Raw genomic sequence first — 26,230 nt, forward strand, 5'->3', positions numbered from 1 at the left:
CTTATTTGGTTGGAGAAATGTCATCAGAACAAAAGATAGGGATATGGCTCCAACCGATATGATTTATAAGCCAATCTTGGAGCACAGAGTTTTCCGGTTTGACTGTTCCGTGGAGCATAAGGAAGCCGCATTCCCTAGTGTTTCATTTAAGAACAGCAAAGACAGGGAATTGCCTATTGTATCTCAAAATGTTCCAACATATATTCCAACGTGTGATTGTATTCAGGAGCAACAAGTTGTCACTTTTGAGGTTATATAGGGTTTGTATTTTTTTTTTTTCTCAAAATGGTCTTACAATGTCAATTTTGACATGATCCATGAGAAAAAGGTTGTCACTACTAAGTCTTAATGCTAAATTGTGAGTTGTGATGCAGTTTTATCCAGGCACATCGTTTTATGGAACGGGAGAAGTTAGTGGGCAGTTGGAAAGAACAGGGAAACGGGTGAGTCATTCACTTAGAAACCATCATCAACTCGTTACCCTAATTAATTTGGTGAGTATAATGTTCAGGTTTTTACATGGAACACTGATGCATGGGGATATGGCCCTGGAACCACTCCACTGTACCAGTCACATCCATGGGTACTAGTAGTCCTTCCAACTGGAGAAACACTAGGGGTTCTTGCTGATACAACACGAAAGTGTGAGGTATATATATATATGATTATTGTAGCTCGTGTACTCATTTAATTTCTATGGACCTATATCTATCTTTTTCATTGTATTGATATATATTTTCTTGTCTAGATTGATCTAAGGAAAGAGGGAATCATAAGAATTATCGCCCCAACATCATATCCGATAATCACCTTTGGTCCATTCTCCTCACCTATTGCTGTCTTGGAGTCCTTATCGCATGCCATTGGTAATTTTTTATTTGTCCTTCTTTGGGTTTTTGAAGAAAAAAGATCATTGTTTATGCAAGTTGTATGGTTTGAGACTAGTGTTTCGTCTTTACTTTTGTTCTCTTATTTCACTTCTCCTTGGTTAATACTATTTGTTGTTTAATTAAGTTATATTGTCTACATATCAGGAACTGTCTTTATGCCTCCAAGGTGGGCCTTAGGCTACCACCAATGCCGTTTTAGTTAGGTCATGTTCGTTTGGTGCACCAGATGCAATATCTGGATGCAAATGCTCATTGTTGTTCGTTTAGTAACAATTAGGAACTCATCTGGATATAGTATCTGGATACATTTTAAAATCTCATCCAAAAAAATTTGAATTTCTGGATGAGAAAAAAATGAGAGTTTGGCTACATTAAACTCATCCAAACATTTTAAAAGTCCAATATACCCTTATTTTTATCAAACAATTACAAATATATCTCTAAAATTCTAATATAGAGATAACCATAAAATCCCCAATTCTTCAGCCACCATCGGAGAAGCTCGATGGATCTCTGACGATTCTCCACATTCCTCTCCTCTTCTCCTTCTCCATAGCACCTGTAACGAATTGGGCTTTCTCTCCTCCTTCTACGTCTCGTCTCGGAAGAAGAACGAAGCATCTCTCATTGAGCTGCTCCCACTGAATCGTTCATCTCGTACCTTGCTTCTTTTGAATTTCAGAGGTAAGACTTTTTGAATCTTTCATCCCTTCAACGATCTCTTTTAGTTGTGTTCTTCTCTTTGTTAGTGATGGATTCCAACTTTTAGTTGAGATTTGGGGAAATAAGTGAGCTTTTAGTGAGCTTTTAGATGCTTTGGATGCTCATATGAGTGAGCTTTTAGTTTTTGATTTGAGCTTCTAGTGAGCTTCTAGTGAGCTTTTAGTTTTTGATTTGAATGGATCTCTCTATCATGTTTTTATGTTGGTTTTGTGACTTTACGTTTGTGGTTTTGTGACTTTACGTTTGTGAATGATCTATTCAATATCTCTGTGGGGTTTTTAGTAGAATGATGTTGTATATAAGAGAGCAAGGGTGAGAGAGCAAATGTTCTGTATTCTCTTCTATTAAAATGGGTTGTTAAATGTTTAGATAAGCAAAGGTTTGTAGTCTAGCTATTCTAGTTTTATATGAGCAAAGGTTATGTTCTAAGGTTTACTTATTTTAATCGCAGACACAAGGAGAAATTATGACATCTATACCGGGCAGTGATGTAAGTATCATCTTCTATTTCTCTGCTACTTATGTTTGTGATTTGTGATTTGTGATCTGATTTATTTTGTTTCTGCCTTTGCTTTTTATGGTTCTATCTGCATTCTCTCTTACTATCTTAGCTGTGTTTGCTTTTGTTTAGTTTGATTGCCTATTTTCTTTGCTTGTTGTTGAAGTCTCGCTTAGTCTAGTTATTGGCCAAGTAATATGGCTTTGCTTATAAGTCTTTGTTTGTTTGCCATTGAGAGTGCATAAATCTTTGTTTGCTTTATGAGCTGTGTTGATGCCATTGAGAGTGCATAAATCATCATTTGCTTTATGAGCTGTGTTGTTTGCTTTATGTGTTTCTAGAATCTAATATGGAGTGATGAACAAACCCGATTGTACCTTGAACTTTGACTTGAAGAGAATCTAAAAGGCAATATAAGAAAACGCATAGTGAATGAAGTTGGGAGACAAACGATTATATCCAAGTTCTATGATACATTTGGAGAGAAGCATACTTGGATAAAATTTAGGAACAAGTTTAATACTTGTAAGAAGCAATACTCAGGTTTCAAGAAATTAACTCATAGAACTGGAATGAGCTATCATCCCAATGGGTCCATAGACATGAGTGATGATTGGTGGGATGAGAGTTATAAGGTATATAGCTTCCTCTTTAGAATTTGTTTTCTTCTTCTTCTGTGGTCTCTAGTTTATTAAGTATCCTTTTTATTTTAGGAGTGGCCTGGAGCTAGAAAGATAAAGGATAAACCAGTGCCAGGAGCCGAGGGTTGGAGTGCTCAACAGGGTGAAAGCCATTTAGACAACAACATGATGTTAGATGACGATGAGGCTGCATCTGAATCAAGACAAGAACATGATGCTCCCGCAGCTTCCAATGCTCCCTCAGCTTCCAATGCTCCTGCAGCTTCCAATGTACCAAAGTTTACTCGGACAAGACGTGCAGGAAAGCTGTGGAAGGACAAGCAGTGGCAGATGTGATAAGGGATAGTATTCAATCACGTGATGAGATACTTTCCTACAAGAATCAACTCATGGAGAGTCACCCTGACTATAGTTGTAGTCAGCTTAGGGCTATGAGGGTTTTAAATTCACTGTCTAGTATAAGAATGTGGTCTCCATTGTTTAAAGCAACTATGAAACATCTCAAGGAACACTCTACCAACCGTCAAACGTTCATAAGCTTTAAAGATGATGAGAACAAAGTTCTTTACTTGGAGTTTGAGATTGGTGAAAGCAAAGACTGGTGAAAGCAGAGACTGGATAAAGCAAAGACTGGTGAAAGTAGAGAATATGTAGTTTGGTGTGTAGAGAATCTGTAGTTTGGTGTGTGTGTGTGTAGTTTGGTGTGTGTGTAGTTTGATGTGTGTATGACTTTGATGAATCTCGTTCTTGTTTATGAAATAAGTGTTCTTGTTTATGAATCTCGTTCTTGTTTATGAAATAAGTGTTCATATTTGTTCTTGTCCACTAGTTTATTTTCTTTCTTATTTCCATAAGTTTCTATGTTATTTTTTATTTTCTTTTTGTTGGAGATGGCGGAGATCTTCCTTCGTGAACTCATCAGCAACTCCTCCGATGTACGATCTCTCGCTCTCTCTATGTTTATGTGTTTATCTCCTCCGACTTGATTTAGTTGATCGATCTGTAGATTTAGGCTTGATAAGGGTTTAGTGTTCTTATCGATTTGAAATCTGCTGATTTAGGTTTGAAAAGGGTTTAGTATTCAAATCTTTGACACAAACCTTGTTTATTCTTGTTTTGTGTTGCAATCAGTTTGTGGTCTTTGAAAATATCAGTTGTATGAGTTTCTGTTCTTTATCAATAGAGTTTTAGAGTTTCTGTTCTTGACACGATCAATAGATGTTTATTGTTTGTCTCTCGGTGTGATTTTGCAGGCTGCATATTTGATATGATATGAACTTTGTGACTTTGGTTTGTTCAATCTGGTGTCTTTTGTTTTTATTGCAGGATACATTTAGACCATCATTTGAGGATGATGACATGGACTTGATATTAGAGGAAGAAGAACGTATGTATTCTGCAATTCAAGAAGTTTATGGAGTTAATACTAATAGAGAGATGCAAAGGACAGATCGAGGAGGAGGTTGGCGTCGGGTGCAACGATTTATGTATGAGTCTGAGAAACAATGTTTTGATATCCTCCGTATGAATCAAGGTACGTTTCTGAGTTTATGTCAGGTGCTATCACAGAAATATAAACTTGAAGAATCATGCCATGTCTATCTTGAAGAGAGTGTAGCGATGTTTATTGAAATGGTGGCACAAGATGTAACAGTCCGGGTCTTAGCTGAACGATATCAGCATTCTTTGGATACAGTAAAAAGAAAGTTAGATGATGTTTTAGGGGTTCTTTTGAAGCTTGCAGCAGATATAGTGAAGCCATCCAGAGGTGAGTTTGCAAAACCTAGTCCTAAACTAGTTAAAGATGGTAGGTATTGGCCTTTTTTTGAAAACCGCATTGGTGCTTTGGATGGAACCCATATATCTGTTCGCCCTCAATCTAATAGTGCAGAAGCATATAGAGGTAGAAAATCAGAACCAACAATAAATGTTCTAGCGATATGTAACTTCAGCATGAGATTTATATTTGCTTATGTTGGAGTTCCTGGTAGAGCACATGACACCAAAGTGTTAACACATTGTGCTACTCATGAACCTTCCTTCCCTCATCCACCAAATGGCAAGTATTATCTAGTAGACTCAGGTTACCCAACTAGAACCGGTTATCTAGGGGCTCATCGTAGAGCTAGGTACCATCTTGATCTGTTTGCAAGAACAGGACCACCTACTAGCACTAGAGAGCTGTTTAACCGTAGACATGCTAGTTTGCGTTCTATGATAGAGAGAACATTTGGTGTTTGGAAAGCAAAGTGGAGGATTTTAGATAGGAAACATCCTAAGTATGAGCTGAAAAAGTGGATAAAGATTGTGACAGCAACTATGGCACTTCACAACTTTATTCGAGATTCACACTATGAAGACCGTGATTTTGCTTATTGGGAGGTGGTAGATGATTATGAGAATCATGGTGACCAAGCTGTAGAAAATGAAGAAGAAGGTAACATTGAACATATTCCTTACATTCCAACTGGTGATAGAGCAATGGAGGCTCTACGTGATGTTATAACTGAAAAGATAGGAAGAGGATGTCAACTTTCGTATTAGCATCACAACAGTTTCACAAAAGACTATGGTACGACACTCCTTTCATTGATTCTTGTGTTTGTTTTGTTTGTTCATGTAGCGGCTAGGATTAGAGAGATATTGGAGAGGTTTTGGTTGTGACTCTTGTTTGGTTTTGAGATTTTTGCATTCATAATACTAGCCTTATGTTGATTTGGCTCGTTGATTGTTTTTATGGCTTTGTTTGGTCAATATTGGAGAGTTTTTTATGACACTAGTACTTGATATTGTTCACGTACCATGGTAAAGATGTGAATGTCTAATTGATGGCTTATGATGAGTTCTGATTGTTGCAGGGGAACCATGACACTCTTGTCTCAAGGAGGAGGATGTCTCAATGAGGAGGATCATCCCTCATGGGTCCATAGACATGAGTTGTGATTGTTGCAGGGGAACCATGGCACATTGAGAGAAGTGGACACTTATTTTTCAAATTGATAGCACACTCATATTGTTGTGTTTGTTCAAATCGATGGACCACTTTTGAATTTGTTATCTTCTAAACATAAAACATATTTTGAATAAATTCATGTTTTAGAAAATTACTATAAGCTTTTGTTGGATCCTATTAAAGTTATTAAAGTTATTTTTGGTGTTATTTTAGAAACAAAATACATGCTTAATGTGTTTTGTGTTATTTTAGAAAATACATGTTTAATGTTAATTGATATAACCAAAATATTTTTTATAGTGTATTTTTAAATCATAAAAGATGATTTCATTTTTAAATATTTATTTAAATTTTATAAGAAAATTATTTAACTATAAACATAACCAAAATCACTAAACCACAAAATGAAGGGTATTTTGGTCATTTTCATGTATTGTATCTAGATATCTATACCAGATTACAAAACAAACATAGTTTGTTCTAGATAAAATTTCTGGATGAATTAAACCAAAAACACAAACGAACAGTATCTGGATGCTGCGTCTAGATACTGCGTCCAGATACTAAATCCAAATATTGCGTCTAGATCACGAAACGAACAGCACCTTTATATGTCTGACAAGAGAGTAACGGAGGTCAATCAGTGTTTTTGTCCATATATATATTCTGGCTCTTTAGTAAAGCTAAAGAGAGGAATGCAACTTTATGATCAATTACCTTGATGATTACAGATAGCTCAAACATTTCGTGATAAGAAGATTCCTTCTGACGTGATATGGATGGATATAGACTACATGGATGGCTTTCGTTGTTTTACATTTGATAAGGCATGAATGTTTATTCGTTTAGATCAATAAGTAAAAATTTATCAGTGCTTACCATGGTTTACGTAGACTAAATTTTACAAGTTTTAGGTATTGACATTATAAGAAATTTATGAAATACTATGTTCAGGAGCGTTTCCCTGATCCTAGTGCTTTGGCAAAATATCTCCATAACAATGGTTTCAAAGCGGTGTGGATGCTTGACCCTGGGATAAAGCAGGAGGAAGGTTATTCTACTTACGATAGCGGAACTAAAAATAATGTTTGGGTTAGACAAGCAGACGGGAAGCCATTTATTGGTATCTATCACTTTAATGTTCTGATTGTTATGCCGTCTTATTATGTTATTTTGATATGTATGCAAATTTTTTGGATATTTATGTTTGGTTTCTTACTATACAAACTCTGAAGCTCGCTCTTGATGGGCTTATTTGGTTAAGGACTTTATGTCAAACGATGTTGATGGTATATGGAACGATATGGATGAGCCAGCAGTATTCAACGTAATTTGGTCTACTTTGCTATTATCTTTTGTTTTTTTAGGTAGCATCTTTATCCAACTTTTCATGTGTATTTATTTTCCAATGCCGAGACCGTTACAATATTCATAATGGAGATGATGAGCTTGGAGGCGTTCAGAACCACTCACACTACCACAATGTAACTTTCTTGTTGTACTCTAATATCACATTTTCTCTAGCACATCTAATGTTAGATAATTATTGTAACACCCGCGACCAAAACTCTGCGTTTTGGAGGTGGATGTCGATCGACATCAGTTATTTATGGTTCGGCCAAATTGAATTAATCGTCGATTTGGTTCGGTTTGGTTTTGAGAAACCATTGAACCGGGTTACTTAAGTGGGTTTTCGACGACAGAAGGGTTTTGGAAGTGTTTTTGTGTCGCAGTTTGTTGTTTTTGAGAGAGAAAGAGGAGAAAACAGTTTCTAAAGGTTCTTGTGAGAGTTTGTGAGATTTCAAGGCCTTTTGGGTGAGATCTTACTATGAGAGTGAAGATCCAAGGCTAGGGACGTGGTGGGAAGGTTGTTGTGGTGATTGCTTCATCGTTTGGGCTTAGATCTTGTTGTTTGGCTAAAGAGAGTGCATGACCATGGCTTATCTAAGCTAAGATCTCTGTTTCTGTGATATTGTGTGTTGTTTGGTTGTTTCTTTTGGTTGTTTGTGAGTTTTTCGTAGTTCATGAGGCTTGGATTCGTTCCTGGGATCATGGGGGACGAAAAGGAGAAGTTTGGAGGCGAGTTTCGGAGGTTATGTTCATAGGAAATCACTGTTCGGCAGTGGTGTCGGTCGACACCAACGCGAGGACGACTCGGGGACTTAGCGAGCGTCGGTCGGCACCATGTGGAGGTGTCGGTCGACACTGTTAGGGTTTTGGGAGTGTCGAGCAGGTGTCGGTCGACACCCAAGTGGTGTTGGTCGACACCAGATGTCCAGTGTCGGTCGACACCTTCGGGTATCGGTCGACACCCTTCTAACAGTAACGAGGTCGCTTGTGCATGTTCCTGGTTTGTTTTATTGTTGTTGTTTGTGGCATGAGAGATCTTATTGCTTGTGTGTATAGCCCAATAGATATGGGATTGCCTCACTGAGTGTTTATCAAATACTCATGCATCTCAATTTGTGTTTGTGGTGCAGGTAAAGGCAAAGTGTGATCGTGGAATCAAGGCAATGAAGAGGAGGATGTTCTAGGGACTCGATTGATTGTTGTCTGGTATTGCTAGGTTGCTAGAGTTGGGTCATTAGAAACATTGCTAGGTTGCTGGTTCTATGTTTCATGTTCGTTGAATATTGGATATTGTTTATGTTATAATATTGGTTTAATATTTGACATTTATTGGATGTTGGTATTGGTTATTTCCGTTGTTGGTTGTAATTGTGTTTAGGTGGCTAGTGGATATGGGACCACTAGTTGTAGTTTATTTATTATTATTATTATTTATTATTTAAAAAAAAATGGGTAGGGTCGTTTCAGTTTGGTATCAGAGCCCTTAGGGTTCTAGGTTTGGGTTCACTAGGTTTCTGTTGTGATGTTTGGGATTGCATATCTTGATTGATTATGTGAGTTAATCAATTGTGTGTGGCATGGGGTCCTAGAACATCCTATTCGAGTCTACAGTGTCGGTGAGTTTATGTTTTTGTGTTATGGTAATTGCGTGCTTAGCTTTCTGTTCATGGTAGTGCAGATGGTTAGAGAGGATGCTTTTACTGGTCGGGTTGTGGACGCGGGCATGGTCGTGGACGCGGGCGTGGTCGTGGTAGGGGCAGAGTTCTAGCGGTTAGTGAGACTGTGGACCAGAGTGTGACAGCAGAGGGTGTCGGTGAGTCGCAGGGTGTCCAGGGGGATTCCATGAGTGTGGCCGGAGGGGGCGGTGTTGATGCTCCAGTAGCCGGTGATGTTAGGGTCCCAGTGTGTGGAGTCCCAGTGGGTGGAGTCCCGGGTGTTGACCTTGCGGGTTTGCTGACACAGTTGTTAGCGCGGTTATCGGCTGTGGTACCGACTCAGGCATCAGTAGTGCCGCCAGTGGCGGCGTAGGTGCAGCAGCCAATGGTTGTGGATGTAGGGGTTTATTCTCGTTATGTCAGCATGCTGAGAGAGATGAGCCGTATTTTTACCGAGCGGTTCTCGGGAGGTACTGATCCTACTGTTGCGGATGCATGGAGGACGTATGTGGAATGTAACTTCCATACTCTGAGATGTCTTGTGGAGTTTTGGGTGGACATTGGGGTCCACCATTTGACTGGTGATGCTCAGTTGTGGTGGAGTGATGTGGCTGCTAGGAGAGTGCAGAGGGAGATGTCTTGGGCTGACTTCGTCTTGGAGTTCAACCGCAAGTATTTCCCTAGAGAGGCACTAGATAGGTTGGAGGTGCAGTTCCTTCAGCTAGCTCAGGGGAGTCAGTCAGTGCGGGAGCTTGACTTGGAGTTCAGTCGACTTTTGAGGTATGGGGGTCGGGATATGGAGTCTGAGAAGACTCAGATCATGAGGTTTTTGAGGGCCCTACGTGATGATTTGAGGGTTCACTGTAGAGGGCGGAGTTATGCTACGCGTGCAGAGCTGGTGGAGACTACAGCAGGGATCGAGGAGGATATTCGGGCATAGTCAGTGGCGACTAGCCCAGCAGTTCAGCCTGGTAAGGCTCAACATCAGGGAGGTTCTAACAAGGGCGGCAAGCCTACGCAGGGAACCAAGAGGAGATGGGAGGCTACGCAGAGGCCGGGTGGTCCGAGTTGCTTCGGGTGTGGGGGCAAGGATCACAAGATTGCTGGCTGTCCCAAGAGGAGTGCTCCGACGGCAGCAGCTTGTGTATACTATCATTGCAGGGAGCCAGGGCACATCAGGCTTATTTGGTTACTATATCTATGCCATAGTCAGTGGGGAAGTCTACGGTTAGCGGTATTCAGGTTGTGGGGGAGTTTGAGGATGTGTTTCAGTCATTGCAGGGATTACCACCATCTTGGTCTGATCCTTTTACGATTGAACTGGAACCAGGGATGACAACGTTATCTAAGGCTCCTTACAGGATGACTCCAGCAGAGATAGCAGAACTGAAGAAGCAGCTAGAACATTTGTTGAGCAAGGGTTTGGATGATATGTATATCTTATATATATTTTTTAATTTTTTAAAAGGTTTATCTCTATTTTCTATTTTATATTAACATCTTATAAGTCATTATTTTCATACTTTCTTACAATATTCACCACACAATAAGATCATGAAGTTGAAATGATCCATATCTAATTATCTAATATGTCTCTGGTTATCTCACATAATCATTTTTAATAATTTATAAAGATCAATATAATATTTAAAGATCAATATAAATATCCATTTATAAAGTCTATTTTGTTTTGTAAAGTCTATCAACTCTATTTATAAAGACTATGTTGTTTTGTGATCCAATTGATAAATCTGTAAAGATCAATATAATATATATATATATATATATATTTTATGATTTGAGGTTTTTGAAAACAAAAAGAACATAATTAAACAATAGGTTTTTGTGTGTTTAATCAAAATGAAAAATGATCCAAAAAAAAATCATCTTCAATTGGAACTTAAATATAAAAATAAAATATAATTTTAAAAATACCATTTAACTAAATTCTTTAAAGATGAAACCATTAGTATGAAATCTAGCACTATAAATTAAATTGATGAGCGAAAAACAAAAAAAAACCAAAAAAAATAAGTTATCCTTGGGGTTTTAAAAATCATCGAGATTGAAGAATTCATATAATTTTATAAGAAAACTAATTTAGTTTGTCACTTCAAAAATAATATTTTTTTATTTTGGAATATTATGTGTAAGTGTTGAGTTTATATCAAGAAACAATCAAATCATGTGAATTTTGATTCGGCCACTTGGTATTCCTTTTATTTTAGGTTATAAAAAATTAATTCCGCATACTAACTTATTTATCTTTCAAGAAAAAATATTTTTGGTTAAATTTTAATATTTTTTTAATTACTTTGGTTGGCTATACTTATATTCATATTTTGGTTGGCTAAATTAATATATTTCTCATGTAAAATTATTGTTTATAACATATTTCTCATTTCAAAGTTTAAAGCAATATATCATATATATAAAAGTAAGGTTTTGGTCTCTCCTTATTGGTTGGTTTTCATTTAATGTTTTCTCATTTTTTTTCTTTTTTTTTATTTGCATTATAATTGCTTTAAACAATATTTAAGACCCAGTAAACACAATACATTTAACTCACACATTAAAATAAAATTATAACTGAAAATAAAATAAGTTATGCATTAATCATATTCTACCACTCAATTTATTCAAACACAATAAATTACTATTGTAACTCCATAATTCTAAATATAACTTCCATCATTTCTTATCATATAAATAAGCATTCTCTCATTCTCTCATATTGGCATTCTTTTACTATCTCATTTTCACATTCTCTCATTCTCTTCTACAATACCTCAAATCATTTTTCGTTTTTCTTTTATTTTTGATTTCTTATTTTTGTTGTATGGGTTGTAAAAACAAATGAAATATCATTGTACATTTTTAATGCAAAATTAATTTTAGAGACTAAATGATATATATTTTACATTATTCTTATTTTAAAAGATTTATCTCCACTATCTAATTTGGATTATTATCTTATAAGTAATCATTCTCTCCTCCTCTCCCACCAATATCAAATGTTGTTATATCTCATATATGTTGTAAGAGTTTGATTCTATATTTTAATTTAGAAAAGACTAAATGATATATATTTTAGATTGTTCTTTTTTTAAAGATTCATCTCCATTATCTAATTTGGATTACCATCTTATAGTAATCATTCTCTCCTCCTCTCCCACCAATATCAAATGTTGTTATATCTCATATGTGTTGTAACTTGTAAGAGTTTGATTCTATATTTTAATTTAGAAATATTATATATATTTAGCATTGTTTTCAATTTTTATTTTATATATATATATATATATAAATAAAATATTTCTTTTATATTTCTTGCCTTTCTAATCTATTCATATTTATTTTTTAAATTTGCATAGTTATATTTAAATTCACATATGTTGGTTTTAACAAAAAAATCAACTTTATTTGAAAATTAGATGTTCCTATTCATTTTTAAACGATCAATGCGTAACATAATATATATATATATATAAGCATTTTGTATTGAAATCACAAGTTCCATTTTCATTGCTTAACTCCATGGTTAGACTATAATATATGTTGTCCTATTTGTAGGAACAGCAACATACTTATTTAATATATTTAAAAGAGCAGATGATTAATCGAAATAAACATTTCTCCAAATTTTATAATTCAATCAGTGTGAGTGTACTTATTACTTTGAAAAACCTTTACATTGAAGTTCATAAAATCATATAAGAAAACTAAAATACTATGTCACTTCAAATTTGGAAGGAAACACTTGGTATTCTTTTTAAAAAAAGTCAAAACACATATAAAAATTTATTAATATTTAACTCAATTTAAAGGCATAAAAGGTCATTTAACTCAAAAATAACTTCTATCCAATAATTCCATACATTCCTCCCACATATATATATATATATATATGTTCAAGATTATCTTTAAATATTACAGAATATTTTTGTTAGTTAAAATTATAGTCACATATATAAAATATATATACATAAGAATTTATATTACTTATTAACATCATAATTCAATCCATTATTTGCTTAACTCAAAATTGGTTTCAAAGCCAGCTAAAGAAAAATAGAAACGATCTTATTGATATTAGACCAAAACATGTGCATACAAACATAATCACTTACACGGAAGATAATTATTTTTAAAAAATAACTTATTATTGCAACATCAACGTATGAAGGGTTTATATAAGCAGTTAATTAGAAAATCTAAAATACTGTACAATAAATGTATTAGGAACAATATCAGTCAATGATAAGATTGGATCCTCAAAAGCAAGAAACAACATCCTCATAATTCATAAAAATAAACGCCACAATTGTACACATCTAAACGAAATGGTATAAACATATAGTGTATAAATACAAGTGACTGCGAAGTCCGTATATGTCTAATTAAAACGAAATAATACAAAAGAAAAAACAAAAAAGATAAAAAAAAAAAAAACAAAAAAGTGTCAACTACACCACAAACACCTAGTGATCCTAATATAATTGGTTCATAAGAAATTTAAACAACACAACACGAGGAAAGAGATTCAACGAAACAGACTTTTTTGGACATTTAGACACATTTATGATCAGTTATTCAGTTGTGTCTTCTAGCAAGAGCCACGAGAGGAGCCACCTAATTCGAATCGAACTCTAGAAGCTGTTTCTCTGATTTTTTTGCTTAATTTCCGTGCAAGTTCCCTCGATTTCTCCAAACCAATCAACATCGGATATGTAAGTTTGCCAGCAATAACGTCTTTTTCGGTGCTCTTACCCAGTTCATCAGTAGATTTCGTTACGTCAAGTATATCATCAACCACCTGAAACAACAGTCCAATACATCTCGCATACTTTCTTAGCTTTTCGATCTCGTCCTCTGTTCCACCTCCCAATATGGCTCCTACAACCGCCACTGCCTCCAACAAAGCGGCTTTTTCTGGAGGTGGATGAACTCTAGACGCTCCAACCCGACATCGCTTGGATTCAACCCTTCCCTACATAAGTCGATCACTTGCCCCGCAACTAGACCTTTTGTCCCTATGGCCTTTGCCAGCTCAATTACCGCACGGATCTTCCTATCAGGGGAAACAACCAACGCACTTGACAAGGCTGTCACGTGCAGGCTGTCACGTGCTTAAACGCCAAAGCAAAGAGTGCGTCACCCGCCAAAATCGCCATGTCTTCTCCAAATAACTTGTTTTAAATCAGAAGAAGTGAGCATACATTAACGTCAATGAATGATTCAATTCTAATGATTTAACAAACATACCTTGTGGTTGGTGAGCTTGCCTCGGCGGAGGTCAGCATTGTCCATGGAGGGAAGGTCATCATGAACGAGAGAGCTTGTGTGGATCATCTTGACTGCGCAAGCGGCTGACATAGCCTTGCCGCCACCCACGAGCTCGCAGGCTGCAATGCAAAGTAGAGGCCTGACACGTTTTCCACCGCTAGCAAAGAGTACCGCACCGCCTCTTGGATTGTGAGGGGTTTCGAAAGTGGTACTGAAACGTCGAGAACGACACTTACGAACTCAGCCTTAAGAATTATATATGACTTAAAGTCAAAGGCAGAGTTGGGATCATTGCCTTTTCCCTCTAGTGGAGTCATGTGTGTGTCGCCTTGTGAGGTGAGAGCAGAAGAGAGGGATAAAACAGTGCGTTTTTGGAGATTGTTTAGTGAGGATATGGAATTGTATCTTCTTACTCTGGATTGGAAGAAGAGGAAGGATGAGCTGAGATAAATATAAGTAGTTAACCATGAACTTTCAAATTTATGTTTGACTGTTTCATATAAACCTCTCTTGGCGTGAAACAGTCAGAAAATCGCCTTTGTGCATTTTCATCACCGTCTCCACCGCCCGTGCCACCATCGGTGATTTCTGTTAGAACCACTTTGGTTCATCAAATCAAGTGGCCAAATAGGAGAGTTTGGTTCAATCATGCTTCAATCTGTTTCTCTTGGTAAGAATCTCTCTTGTAGATGGTGATTAATTAGACTTATCTGATATGATTGAAATTAGGGTTCAATGAATTGAGAATTGATGTTAGCAAAATTAGGGTGTTATGATGTTTCTTTTGGTTTAGCGAATTTTTTGTTTGACATTTCGTCATCTGAGCATTTGTAATTCTTCTCTTCCATTTCTTCAATTCCCATGTTGGGTTATTCAGACATTTTCCCTAGATTGCTTATCACCTATAAGCACAACAATTTTTATTTATTAAAATTGGTTTCATCTCTAAAGTGTCTACAAAAGATGAGAATTGAGATGGTTCTAATTATTCTCTTGTGATACATCTGGAAGATGACAATTGCCTTCGGGAAGAGCAAGTTCAAGACCATATCGAAGCTTCTCTAAAAAATCAGGTCAAAGCATTGCATTACTTGCATTCTAACCGTATAATTCACCGTGACATGAAGCCACAAAACATTATTATATGAAGTTAGTAATTACTAAACGCTTATATTTTTTTAATATCACAAATTTTATATCTTAAATTTGTATTTTGTCAAATTTAACTTTTGTTTTACTCATTTTTTTCTTATATTTTTCATAGTTTCTGATTACTTAGTTTTTGTCTTTTGATTATTGTGTAACTTATTTCAAGGAGAAAAAGTGTAAGATCTCTCTTTGTTGCAGGTATATACATCCATGTTGAATTTCTGTTTTAAAATACTTGGCAAAAATTAACTATTTGTTTGCCGTGTATGTTATTTACTTTTCGATGTCCAACTATTTTTTTAACATTATTGTTGCATTTTTATATATTGTTTTTTTGTGAAAAAAGTAAAAAAAGATAATAAGATTTTTTTTGTTTTGAGATGGTTTACGATATCTGCATTTACTTATTGCAAATGGAAAGGTGATATATGCAACTTCGATAACCATCAAGTCATATCCCTTAACCTCTCTGGCTTGGCTCTAGGTGGCGTAATCTCACCTGCGGTAGGACTTCTAGCCAATTTAGAAGTGGTTTATCTCAAAAGAAACAATCTCGAAGGAGAAATTCGGTCATCCTTGGCTGCACTTCCCTTTCTATGGATTCTCAACGTATCCAACTTAAGTGGAGCGGTTCCAAAGTTAGAGAGTTCCGTACAACCTACGGAATTGGTTTCGGTTTTCATCCTAACCATTATTGGTTTATTAATTTGGATTTATAAGTGTAGGAAACCTATGGAAACAGAGGAGATAGCCTTTAATTCGCCAGGATATTATTGATGAAAGTGAATGTGGTCATACATACACAATAGAGATTCTTCAAAAAGCCACTAACGATTTCAGCAATGAAAACGTCTTAGGAAAAGGAGGTTCCAGCATTGTTTATAAAGGAGAACATCCCCAAGGAAACATAATTGCTATCAAGAGAATAATCTCGAAAACAATTGATGAGAGAGAGGGATAAATGAATTCAAAACCAAATCGATGTGCTTACCGGTTTGAGGCACAAGATTTTGGCCTATCTTTTCGGATATTGTGAAAATAGTAAAGAAAAATTAACTGTTTAGAGAAAATTACTGAGGTCTTTGACTTGTTCAGTTGTTTGGAGCTGATGTTGTTCTTGCCGGCAACTACATTGTGTGGTTAGTAATTACTGAACGTTAACTTTTTTTTTTAATATCAAAAGTTTTAGATCTTTAATTATGTATTTAGTCATATATTTAACTTATGTTTTACTCGGTTTTTTCTTATATTTTTCATAGTTTTTGCTTACCTTTAATCAATATTTTTTTTTGATTATTGTGTAACTTATTTCAAGGAGAAAAAGTCTAAGAAGTCTCTTTGTTGCAGGTATATACATCCATGTTGAATCTGTGTGTTTATAGTAATTTGAAAAATGAACACTAAGTGGACGTTTATGCATTTGGAGTGATCAGAGGGAGAAAAATTTGTTGATAAAACTTTGGGAGAAGTGGTATCAAATTTGGCGATGTGGTTACGCCTGAAGTTAAGAAATGGGAAGTTCTGGGAGGAACTAGACGAAAGCATTGGTACAAACAACAAAGAAACAATGAAGAGCATTAAAACGGTTGCAAAGTTGGCAGAAAACTGCATAAATATGAAATATAGAGCTCAATAGCCAGTAGGAGACCCACAATGGTTCAAGTGATGAAGATGCAAAAACACGTCATTCTACAAGTGATCTCCAGGAAATCCAAATGGCAAGTCTTTTAGAAATTGAGAGTGTATAGATGTCCACAAAAACAAAATCCTTAAAACAAGGTTCACATTGAAGACAAGGTTAAACGATGGCAAAACCAGTCAGGCTAGTACAATGTTGTGTTTGCAAATATTCTCTATGCACGTCTCAAGTTATTTATTCGTAATATGTTTTATAAGTCTTTGGCTTTCATGATAAATATTACTTCTTGTTAATGTAATTTTTTTTTATATTACTCTTAGCCTTTTTTCAAGCAGCTTCACATCAACTACATAAACGTTAACATTAGATCCATAATTTTCTTGTTATCTGAGTGAGCAAAACATATTTTTATCTCTTGCAAACACTCTTAAAAAAAGACATCTTCCTAACTAATATATCTTTCTCTTTTACCTACAAATACAACTCACAAAGATTCCACTTAAATGTGGAGCATCAATTAATCTATTAAATGGTGTATCAAATGTAATGGTTAACTCAAGGGGCTGTCAAGGTGCCATTTTAACTGTCATGTGAAAGTAATCTATACTATTAAAAGGAAGCATTTTTAATAAATAGACATAGAGTTAGAAATTATTACAATGAAATGCTATTCAAATAAGAAGGATATGTATAATCCTTGAGGCCAAACAGATTTAATTAATGAGAGTAACTATGGAACCAAACAAATATTATATGTGATACGTTTAGCCACAAAAATCGGAACCAAACAGATTAATATTTAAGTGTAGTAGCCAAACAAATATTAAATGATTATTAACACATAAAAATCGGAAATAAAAAATATGGTAACACAATATTCGTTTGTATATGCCATTAAATCTAAACAAATCTACCCACGTAAATTAGGTACTACACTAAGAAAAGAAAATCAACCCACATAATTAACACATCATACTTTATTTCTTTCCTTATAACATTAAAGTTATATTGCTAATATTAGGAAAGTTCAATCTTAGAATAGCTTCTACAAAAAATATAAATGCGGTTAATTAAAAAAACATATTTGACAATTTACACCAAAATTTCGGAAGTTAACATAAGCTAAACGATTTAGAAATATTCTAATTTACAAAATCTTAGCAACTTATCAAATCTTAGCAACTTACATTTTAAACGACCTCTTTTGTTGTATAAAATATTGCAGTAATTAAATCATTTTCAACTCAACAAAAAATCTTAAATCTATTTTATTCTAAAACCAAAACCTATTAGCTTATTGTGTTCTTTGTTAAATCTTTTTCTTTCCAGATTGTTATATGCATGTTAACATGTTCCGTTTAATCTATGTCTCTCTTTATTTATAATTATTTATTCTTTGTTAGATTTTATTTAAATAAGCTAACAACTACAATGTGTTTATATAGGTTTTACAGTAAACATAGCTTGAGAAGCCTAAGGAGCCGTCTGCTAATTTAAGGGTATAAGTTTAAACTTTTGTAGACAAAGATTATAACATATGCAAATTTTCAGTGTGGTCTCAATTATCTAAGTATAGGTTTAAGAGCATGAAGGGATGGATTATTTTTGAATAAGAAAATTAATTATGAAAGTATTCCAGAATCTGTATGAGTTATCATTTTCTATGTTATTCTGTTTCTGTTTTTTGATTAAATAGTTTCTGTTCAATTTATAAAGCAGATGAGAAGTTAAGAGGATTAATATTACTCACCTCTATTTGTATAAAATGGCATGAGCATGCATATGCTTATGTTTCTTTGCTTTCTATTATGATTTACACCAATCGATCTTCACACTTATAAATTCTTTGTTAATATGTCAAAAAAGAAAGATTTGGGGGATATAGTGTTTTGATGTTGGGGAATGCTATTTCAGGGAGGATTTGGGTTTGATTGTGCAGGGAAGATTTGGACAAAGAAGTATTGCAGAGATTAAATGTCAACCACCCGAACCAAAAAGGTGCTATTGATTCTTTGGATTTGTTAAGTCGTTAGAAGTTCTTCAAAATAATAGTTGGTGATATAAATTTATACAAACAACTAAACATTCCTAAATTTTAACATTGTTGCGAGATTATAATGTTAAATGCTGTAATTTTGTCTCGACTTTTTAAATGTGATTTTTGTGTCTTATTAATTTGTGTGCTTTGTTTTTGTAGATAGCAAACTTTGGATCGATATATTTGACTCAGAAATCAAAGTCATAGGTATATTTTACGCATACCTTAACATTAAGAATCTAATTATTTGGTATTTGTTATGTTTTATTTAAATTAGCTAATAATTAGGGTGTGTTTATGCAGGGTTCAAGGTCAACATAGTCAAGAATTTTACAAAACTGTCTTCTAATCTCAATCTCATGTTAATAAATCTTTATATTTTAAAAATAGAATAGAACATTTCCAGTGGATATTTAAATGATCGTCACAACCTTCTAAGTACAAGTTATAAGTGTAAAGGTTATTGACACAACAATAAAATAGATATCTTATGTTTTCGTAACAATTAGTTATTCATTTCTAATTTATTAGTCATTTAGTCATTTACATTCTGTAGTTAAGTTATGTTACTTTATGGTATAAACGGAGACTAAATCACTACTAAACCTGAAAATTATGTAAAAATCCAACTCAACATAAAACAAAGATCACACAAGAAGCAAGTACGAAACCATTTTAAAATAGCTTGAGTGCAGTCATCAAATTCACATAACCCCTGATTGCTGAAGGCTTTTAAGGCTTTAAATAAAAGCATTTAAAAGTCTTAAAAGTATTTTATTTGCCAATAAGGCTTCTATGATTTTTTAAAAAAAATTAAGGTTTAACAGTCACATATTTTTAGGTTATTTGCAAACTTTTGGAAATAAACAAAATATATAATTATATACCTAACTTTCAGATAGCTATTATATAATATATAATATTAATACAAGGTTAACACATCACTAATCCGGTTCAAATGCATGCCTATCGAGAGGGGTTTGACCCGCTTGACAATTTAGATTATTCGGTTTTGAAATCAACCCAGCATGTACGTGCAGGTCCGAATCTAGTATTATAGTTAAAATGAAAGTAATATTTTATTAATTCAGTACATTTATATTATAGTTATTGAACTAGTTTAATGTGACTACAATTCTAATGTTATCGTTATTTGAATAATGAAAAGTAGCAAAAAAATAAGAAAAACATAAGAAAAATATAAGCAAAACATGAGAAAAATATAAGCAAAACCTAGCTAAGTTAAATATGAATATATATATATGTGTATATATATATGTATATATATATATATATATATATATATATATATATATATATATATATATATATATATATGTATGTTGCAGTCATCTGCTTGATAAGTATGGAAGGTGATGACATAGATAAGACTTTTTTGTGTTCGGTTTTTATGAATTGAGAATAAGAATATTTAATCTCGAATGAACAAATTCCTTTTGTCTAGTGTTTGCTTTATATTCCTAGTGCTTGTTTCTAATATTGAGCCAAACAAATTCCTGGTGCTCTGTTTTATTTGGGCTTTTTCTGTAAAAGTTATTTCAACCAATTAATTAACTAGTGAATTTAAAAAAAAAAACGTATTCTGTTATAAACTAGAAGATTCAAAGGCTGAAATATCTTGCTCTTATTATTGATAATCGAATGATGTTACATATATATATTAAAGTACAAGGCCTAAAGCCCATAATCGAGTAGGAAATAGAATAGGCCGATGGGCCGTAACGCACTAAACGTACATGGGCCATACATGGCCGGTTATGGAGTCCACCATCCAGTGCTTTACAACACTCCCCCTTGGATGGCATAACCGTGCCGATGCAAAGAGAGGATTTCTGTAATACGCTTGGGGATGCTGCCTCATTAAAACCTTACCAGGAAAACCCAGTGGGACAAAACCATGGTGAAGGAAAAAGAGTACAGCACGCATTACTCCCCCTGTTCCAAGCATCACTCTAAGTCCTTAAACCTCCGCATTCCAATCTGGTGCATGAGCTTCTTGAACGTTGTTGTCGGTAATGCCTTAGTGAAGAGATCGGCTGAGTTGTCGCTTGATTGCACTTGCAACACATGAACTTCTCCGACCTTTTGTAGTTCGTGTGTGAAGAAGAACTTCGGTAGGATGTGCTTTGTCCGATCTCCCTTGATGTAACCTTTCTTGAGCTGTGCGATGCAGGCCGTATTGTCTTCATAGATTATGGTTGGTTCGTTGTCCTCGATCATACCGCAATTTGCTCTAATGTGTTGAGTCATCGATCTCAACCATACACTCTCTCGTCCGGCTTCATGAATTGCTAGGATTTCCGCGTGGTTAGACGAAGTGGCCACAATGCTTTGCTTCATAGAACGCCACGAGATTGCCGTACCACCGTGTGTAAACACGTAACCTGTTTGAGACTTACCATTGTGTGGATCAGATAGATAACCTGCATCAGCAAAACCAACTAAACCATCTCTGTTATAGTTAGTATAAAATAAACCAAAGTCTGTCGTTCCTTGTAGGTAACGCAGAACATGTTTAACACCGTTCCAGTGCCTTAAAGTCGGACAAGAACTAAATCTTGCTAGGAGGTTCACGGCAAAACATATGTCTGGTCTAGTGTGACTAGCCAAGAACATTAACGCTCCTATAGCACTGAGGTATGTCATTTCAGGTCCGAGAACTTCTTCATCGGTCTTCTTTGGACCAAATGGATCTTTATCCAAGTCTAAGCTTCTAACAACCATTGGGCTGGTCAATGGGTGAGCTTGGTCCATATTAAACCTCTTGAGTACCTTTTCTGTATATGCCTTTTGATGCACAAGGATTCCATTACCAATGTACTCAAGCTGTAATCCCAAACAGAATTTTGTCTTGCCTAGGTCTTTCATCTCAAATTCTTTCTTTAGATATTCGACTGTTTGGGCGATTTCCCCAGAGGTCCCAAGGATGTTTAAATCATCCACATAAACTGCTATAATTACAAACCCTTTGTTTGCAAACTTCTTTATAAATAGACATGGACTGATTGGGTCATTCTTATAGCCTTCTTTAGCTAAATATTCGACCACTCTGTTTCAGTCCATAAAGGGATTTGTTCATCCTAATGCAGTACTGTTCTCGAGAACCATTCTTATCTTTGAGCTCAAAACCCTCTGGTAATCTCATATATATTTCATTATCCAGTGGATCATATAAGTATGTGGTTACAACATCCATTAACCGCAAATCCAGTTTTTCTCTTATAGCCAAACTTATTAAGTACCGAAATGTTGTTGCATCCATCCCAGGGGAGTATGTCTCCTCATAATCTATGCCTGGTCTTTGAGAGAATCCTTGTGCTACAAGCCGTGCTTTGTATCTCACGGTTTCATTCTTCTCATTTCTCTTTCTTACAAAGACTCACTTATGTCCAACATGTTTAATTTCAGGTGTTATCCTTAAGATCGGACCAAACACACTTCTCTTCTTTAAAGAGTTTAACTCCACGTCAATGGCTTCTTTCCACTTTAGCCAATCTTTACTTTGAGTGCACTCTAATATAGACGTGGGTTCATGATCCTCATTTATCTCAAGTGCTACCTTGTATACAAATATTTCATCGATGTCGACATCTTTACGGTTCCATTTAATTCCAGACATCATATAATTTATTGAGATCTCATTATTATCAATACCTTCAGGTCCTTGAGGTTCAGCGTCCCAAACCTCATTTGGTACCTTAGGCTTTGCCGCGGCCATGTCTGTATTTTCTTTAATTCCCTTAACCTCGGTCTGTTTTGCACCTTTAGACTTCCGAGGGTTCTTATCTTTGGAACCTAATGGTCTACCTCGTTTTAAACGTGGCTTAGACTCTGTAGCAACTTGATTATTGTGTTCCTTCTGAACATCAATACGTACTGGTGAATTACAAGCTGGTATGTACGATTTTGTTACTCTCTTTGGGTCAGCAAAGGAATCTGGCAATTGTATAACTAGCTTTTGCAAATGTATAATTTTCTGGACCTCTGTATCACAGGCTAGAGTCCGAGGAACTTGCCAATTCAAGGATGTTTGATTCCATGTTATTTCTTTAATCAGCTTGCTAGTCTCTCCACCCAACATAGGGAATTCAGATTCTGTAAATTCACAGTCCGCGTATCATGCCTTAAATAAATCTCCTGTGGTTGGCTCTAGATACTTTATAATGGTGGGAGACTCATATCCAACAAATATTCCCATCCTCCTGTGAGGTCCCATCTTTATTTTCTGTGATGATGCAATCGGTACATAAACGAGACACCCGAATGTCTTTAGATGGGAAATGTCTGGCTCATGACCCATTAGTAATTGGGATGGCGAATATTTATTCTCACTAGATGGCCTGATGCGTATAAACTCTGTTACATGTATTACTGCGTGTCCCCAAGCCGACACAGGAAGCTTCGACCTTAGGAGTAATGGTCAAGCAATCAATTTGATCCGTTTAATGAAAGATTCAGCTAATCCATTTTATGTATGGACATGTACCACGGGATGTTCCACACTTCCCCCCATGGACATACAACATTCATTAAACGCTTGGGATGTAAATTCACCAGCATTATCAAGACATATAGTCTTAATTACTTTGCCTAGTGATGGCCTTATAATGAGTTTCCCTTGTGTACATGCTACACACGTGAGATTTTTAGGGATAACTTTTCTTTCCTTAAGGGTGCTACACACGCATCATGTTCGTTCCCGGATGGCCAAGCCGGTCATGCCATAGAGTGAACTGTTCTTTGAACATTTTGTGCTTTGCCAAGTTAGCTTCTATCACGTTAATCTTAGCATGGTATAAACCAGTGGCTAATGCAGGTATAGTCTCTAAGACCTTCTTATGTCCATTTACAATTTCGGTAATGTATAGAAATTCTTTGCTACCTTCACCCTTTGTTTCAATATGATAACCATTCAACCAAATGTCTTTAAAGCTCAGTAAGCTTCTCTTAGAGCTGGGTGAGTACAAGGCATCACTTACTTCAATATGTGTGCCATTAGGTAATAATATATGAGTTTGGCCGTAGCCTTCTATTAAGCTTGCTATACCCGCAATTGTACTAACATTGACATTTTTCATTATGAGGTTTAATAAAACAAGCAAATAAATATTGAAATAAAATCATTGAATTTAAACCAAAAATAATTATCCAATACATTACCATAAAATCATAAAACTAAACCAAAACAAAACCGAAATTTAGTCATCATCTTTAAGGCAATCGGAAGTCTCATATTCTAGTAAATCATCATTCTCATGGTCGAAGTCATTTTCACCATCGAGATGCACATAGTTGGCTTCCGGGTTCTTCTTCAAGACTTCTTGATATGCATCAATAAGATGTCTAGGGGTTCTGCAATTCTTGGCGCAATGATTGGACATACCACATCGGTGACAAACGGATTTAGCCTTGTTTTGTGGTTTAAAAGACCCACAGCCCTTACCACCACGTCCGCGGCCTCCACGGCCATTACCGTCAAAGCGGCTGGCCTGGAACTGTCCACGACCACCACGTCCTCTACCACCACGGCCATGACCATAGTGTCTTTCTCTGTGGACGTAGTTGGTCTCTTTGGGTTCCTTAGGCTCATTCAGATTTTGCTTTACCACATCCACCTTGTGTGCTTCTGGTAATGGGGCTGTACCAGGAGGTCTCATAGCACTGTTCATCAACAACAATTCATTGTTCTGCTCAGCTAGCAGTAGACACGAGATTAGGTCCCCATAGGTTTCAAAACCCTTTTCTCGGTATTGTTGTTGAAGCAATATGTTGTTAGGGCTAAAAGTAGACAATGTCTTTTCTAGTAGCTCTTTCTCGGTGACCTTAGTACCACACAACCTAAGGAGTGAGACAATCCTAAAAAGCTCTGAGTTATACTCATCCACGGATTTGTAATCCTAGATCCTTAGGTTTTTCCAATCGAATTGAACCTTTGGTAGGAGCACCGTCTTTTGGTGTCCGTATCTGCGTTTAAGCTCTGTCCAAAGGTCACAAGGATCTTCTATGATGAGGTACTGGTTCTTAAGACTCTCAGCAAGTTTATGGCGCATATGCATTATGGCCTTGTACTTTTGTTTGTCAGATGGTTCAAAACCTTGCTCAATGCACTCAAATAAGTCCTTTGACTTTAGCATGATCTTAGTGTCCAATGCCCATTGCAGATAGTTGTCTCCGAAAGCATTCAAAGCAGCATAGGCCAGGTTGTTCAACCTTGCCATCTGCATTAAACAGAAATAGATAACCGATCATTAGCATGCGGTATTTGAGACCAAGCCATGCAATCAATTAATAGGTCATGCGGTATTTAAGACTGAACCATGCCTTAGGCCATGCGGTTTTTAAGACCGAAACATGCCTTGCCTTTTCACTTATTATTTTTGGTTTTAGTGTGCATGGAAAACAAACAAATCTAAATAGAAAAACTAGCATGCAACATTTTATTTTCTTAGATGTTTTTAGAAATTTCCTTTTTCTTAGAATTGGATAATGACAAATTTTAGGAAATATTTCTTAAACCTTTAAGTTGATAATTATAATTAATTTAGAAATTATCCAAATTTATTTTATGCATAATAATTTTGAATTTTCTTAAACCTTTTTGGGTTTAGGGTTTGAATTTCTCAAACATTTAAATCAATTTAATTCTTAGAATTATTAGATTAAATTTTCTTTTAACTTAGCAAAATTTCCTACTCCTAATAGGAACTAGGTTTGAATTTTAGCAACCCTAAAACAAGTCTACCAAATTCGATTTTAGGGTTCATGCATCAATAAACAATTTATGCAATAACCGATTCTATGATATTCTGTACATGACCCGATTTTATACTTATGATGCATGCAATAAACAAACAAGCAATAACAATCAACCAAGTTTTAATCATAGTATAATTTGGTTTAATTCTCAAACAATCTATGCAACCCTAAGCAACAAACCATCCGATTTTAAGTTTTAAGTTTTATAGTTTAGGGATCTTAAACATATAAATTTGTTTGTTGTTGTTTATTTATAGTTTTAGGGTTCAATAGTTTTCTAGGTCAGGTTCAATTATATGGTCCCATAAGTTTTCGATTTTTACCTTAACACCAAAGGGGTCTGACCGGTTTTGATCTGGGAGCTAAACACCTCAGATATCTCTCATGAACCTCGAACAGAACTCCAACAAGAACTTTGATCACGAACCTTGCTTGCCCTTAAACACAAACTGATTGCCGAACAGGAGCTTCCACGAACAATGGAAGAAAGAGGCGACGGTTTTAGGGTTTGGTGAAAAGAGAAGTATGAACGGCGGCGGTTAGGGTTTTAGGGTTTTACTCAGCTGGATCTTAGAATCGATCGTGCTGATAACGTGTTATAAACTAGAAGATTCAAAGGCTGAAATCTCT

General features: G+C 35.4%; 2 protein-coding genes, 1 long non-coding RNA gene and 2 pseudogenes across 3 annotated transcripts; 3 read left to right on the forward strand and 2 right to left on the reverse strand.

Annotated features, from left to right (window-relative positions):
• Nucleotides 1–421: 421 nt before the first annotated feature.
• LOC104788607 (uncharacterized) lies at nucleotides 422–797 on the forward strand. The gene is made up of 3 exons (XR_768472.2): nucleotides 422–443; nucleotides 512–649; nucleotides 749–797. It is a non-coding gene; the product is annotated as an uncharacterized LOC104788607 (long non-coding RNA).
• A 1,282-nt stretch (nucleotides 798–2,079) lies between these two features.
• On the forward strand, nucleotides 2,080–3,358 carry LOC147949773 (uncharacterized; annotated as a pseudogene).
• A 713-nt stretch (nucleotides 3,359–4,071) lies between these two features.
• Nucleotides 4,072–5,297, forward strand: LOC147949774 (uncharacterized). The gene has a single exon (XM_087508964.1). It carries the CDS (start codon nucleotides 4,113–4,115, stop codon nucleotides 5,295–5,297), a length of 1,185 nt encoding a protein of 394 aa, XP_087365090.1. The 5' UTR covers nucleotides 4,072–4,112.
• Nucleotides 5,298–13,304: 8,007 nt separating this feature from the next.
• Nucleotides 13,305–23,144, reverse strand: LOC104707040 (geranylgeranyl pyrophosphate synthase 11, chloroplastic-like; annotated as a pseudogene).
• Nucleotides 23,145–24,042: 898 nt separating this feature from the next.
• LOC147949775 (uncharacterized) lies at nucleotides 24,043–25,062 on the reverse strand. Its single transcript, XM_087510465.1, has 2 exons — nucleotides 24,837–25,062; nucleotides 24,043–24,482 (listed from the first exon to the last, which is right to left on the reverse strand). Exons 1-2 carry the CDS (start codon nucleotides 25,060–25,062, stop codon nucleotides 24,043–24,045), a joined length of 666 nt encoding a protein of 221 aa, XP_087366591.1.
• Nucleotides 25,063–26,230: the final 1,168 nt, after the last annotated feature.

The sequence above is a fragment of the Camelina sativa genome, chromosome 1, assembly GCF_030686135.1.
Source record: "Camelina sativa cultivar CO46 ecotype springtype chromosome 1, ASM3068613v1".
Lineage (NCBI taxonomy): Eukaryota > Viridiplantae > Streptophyta > Magnoliopsida > Brassicales > Brassicaceae > Camelina > Camelina sativa.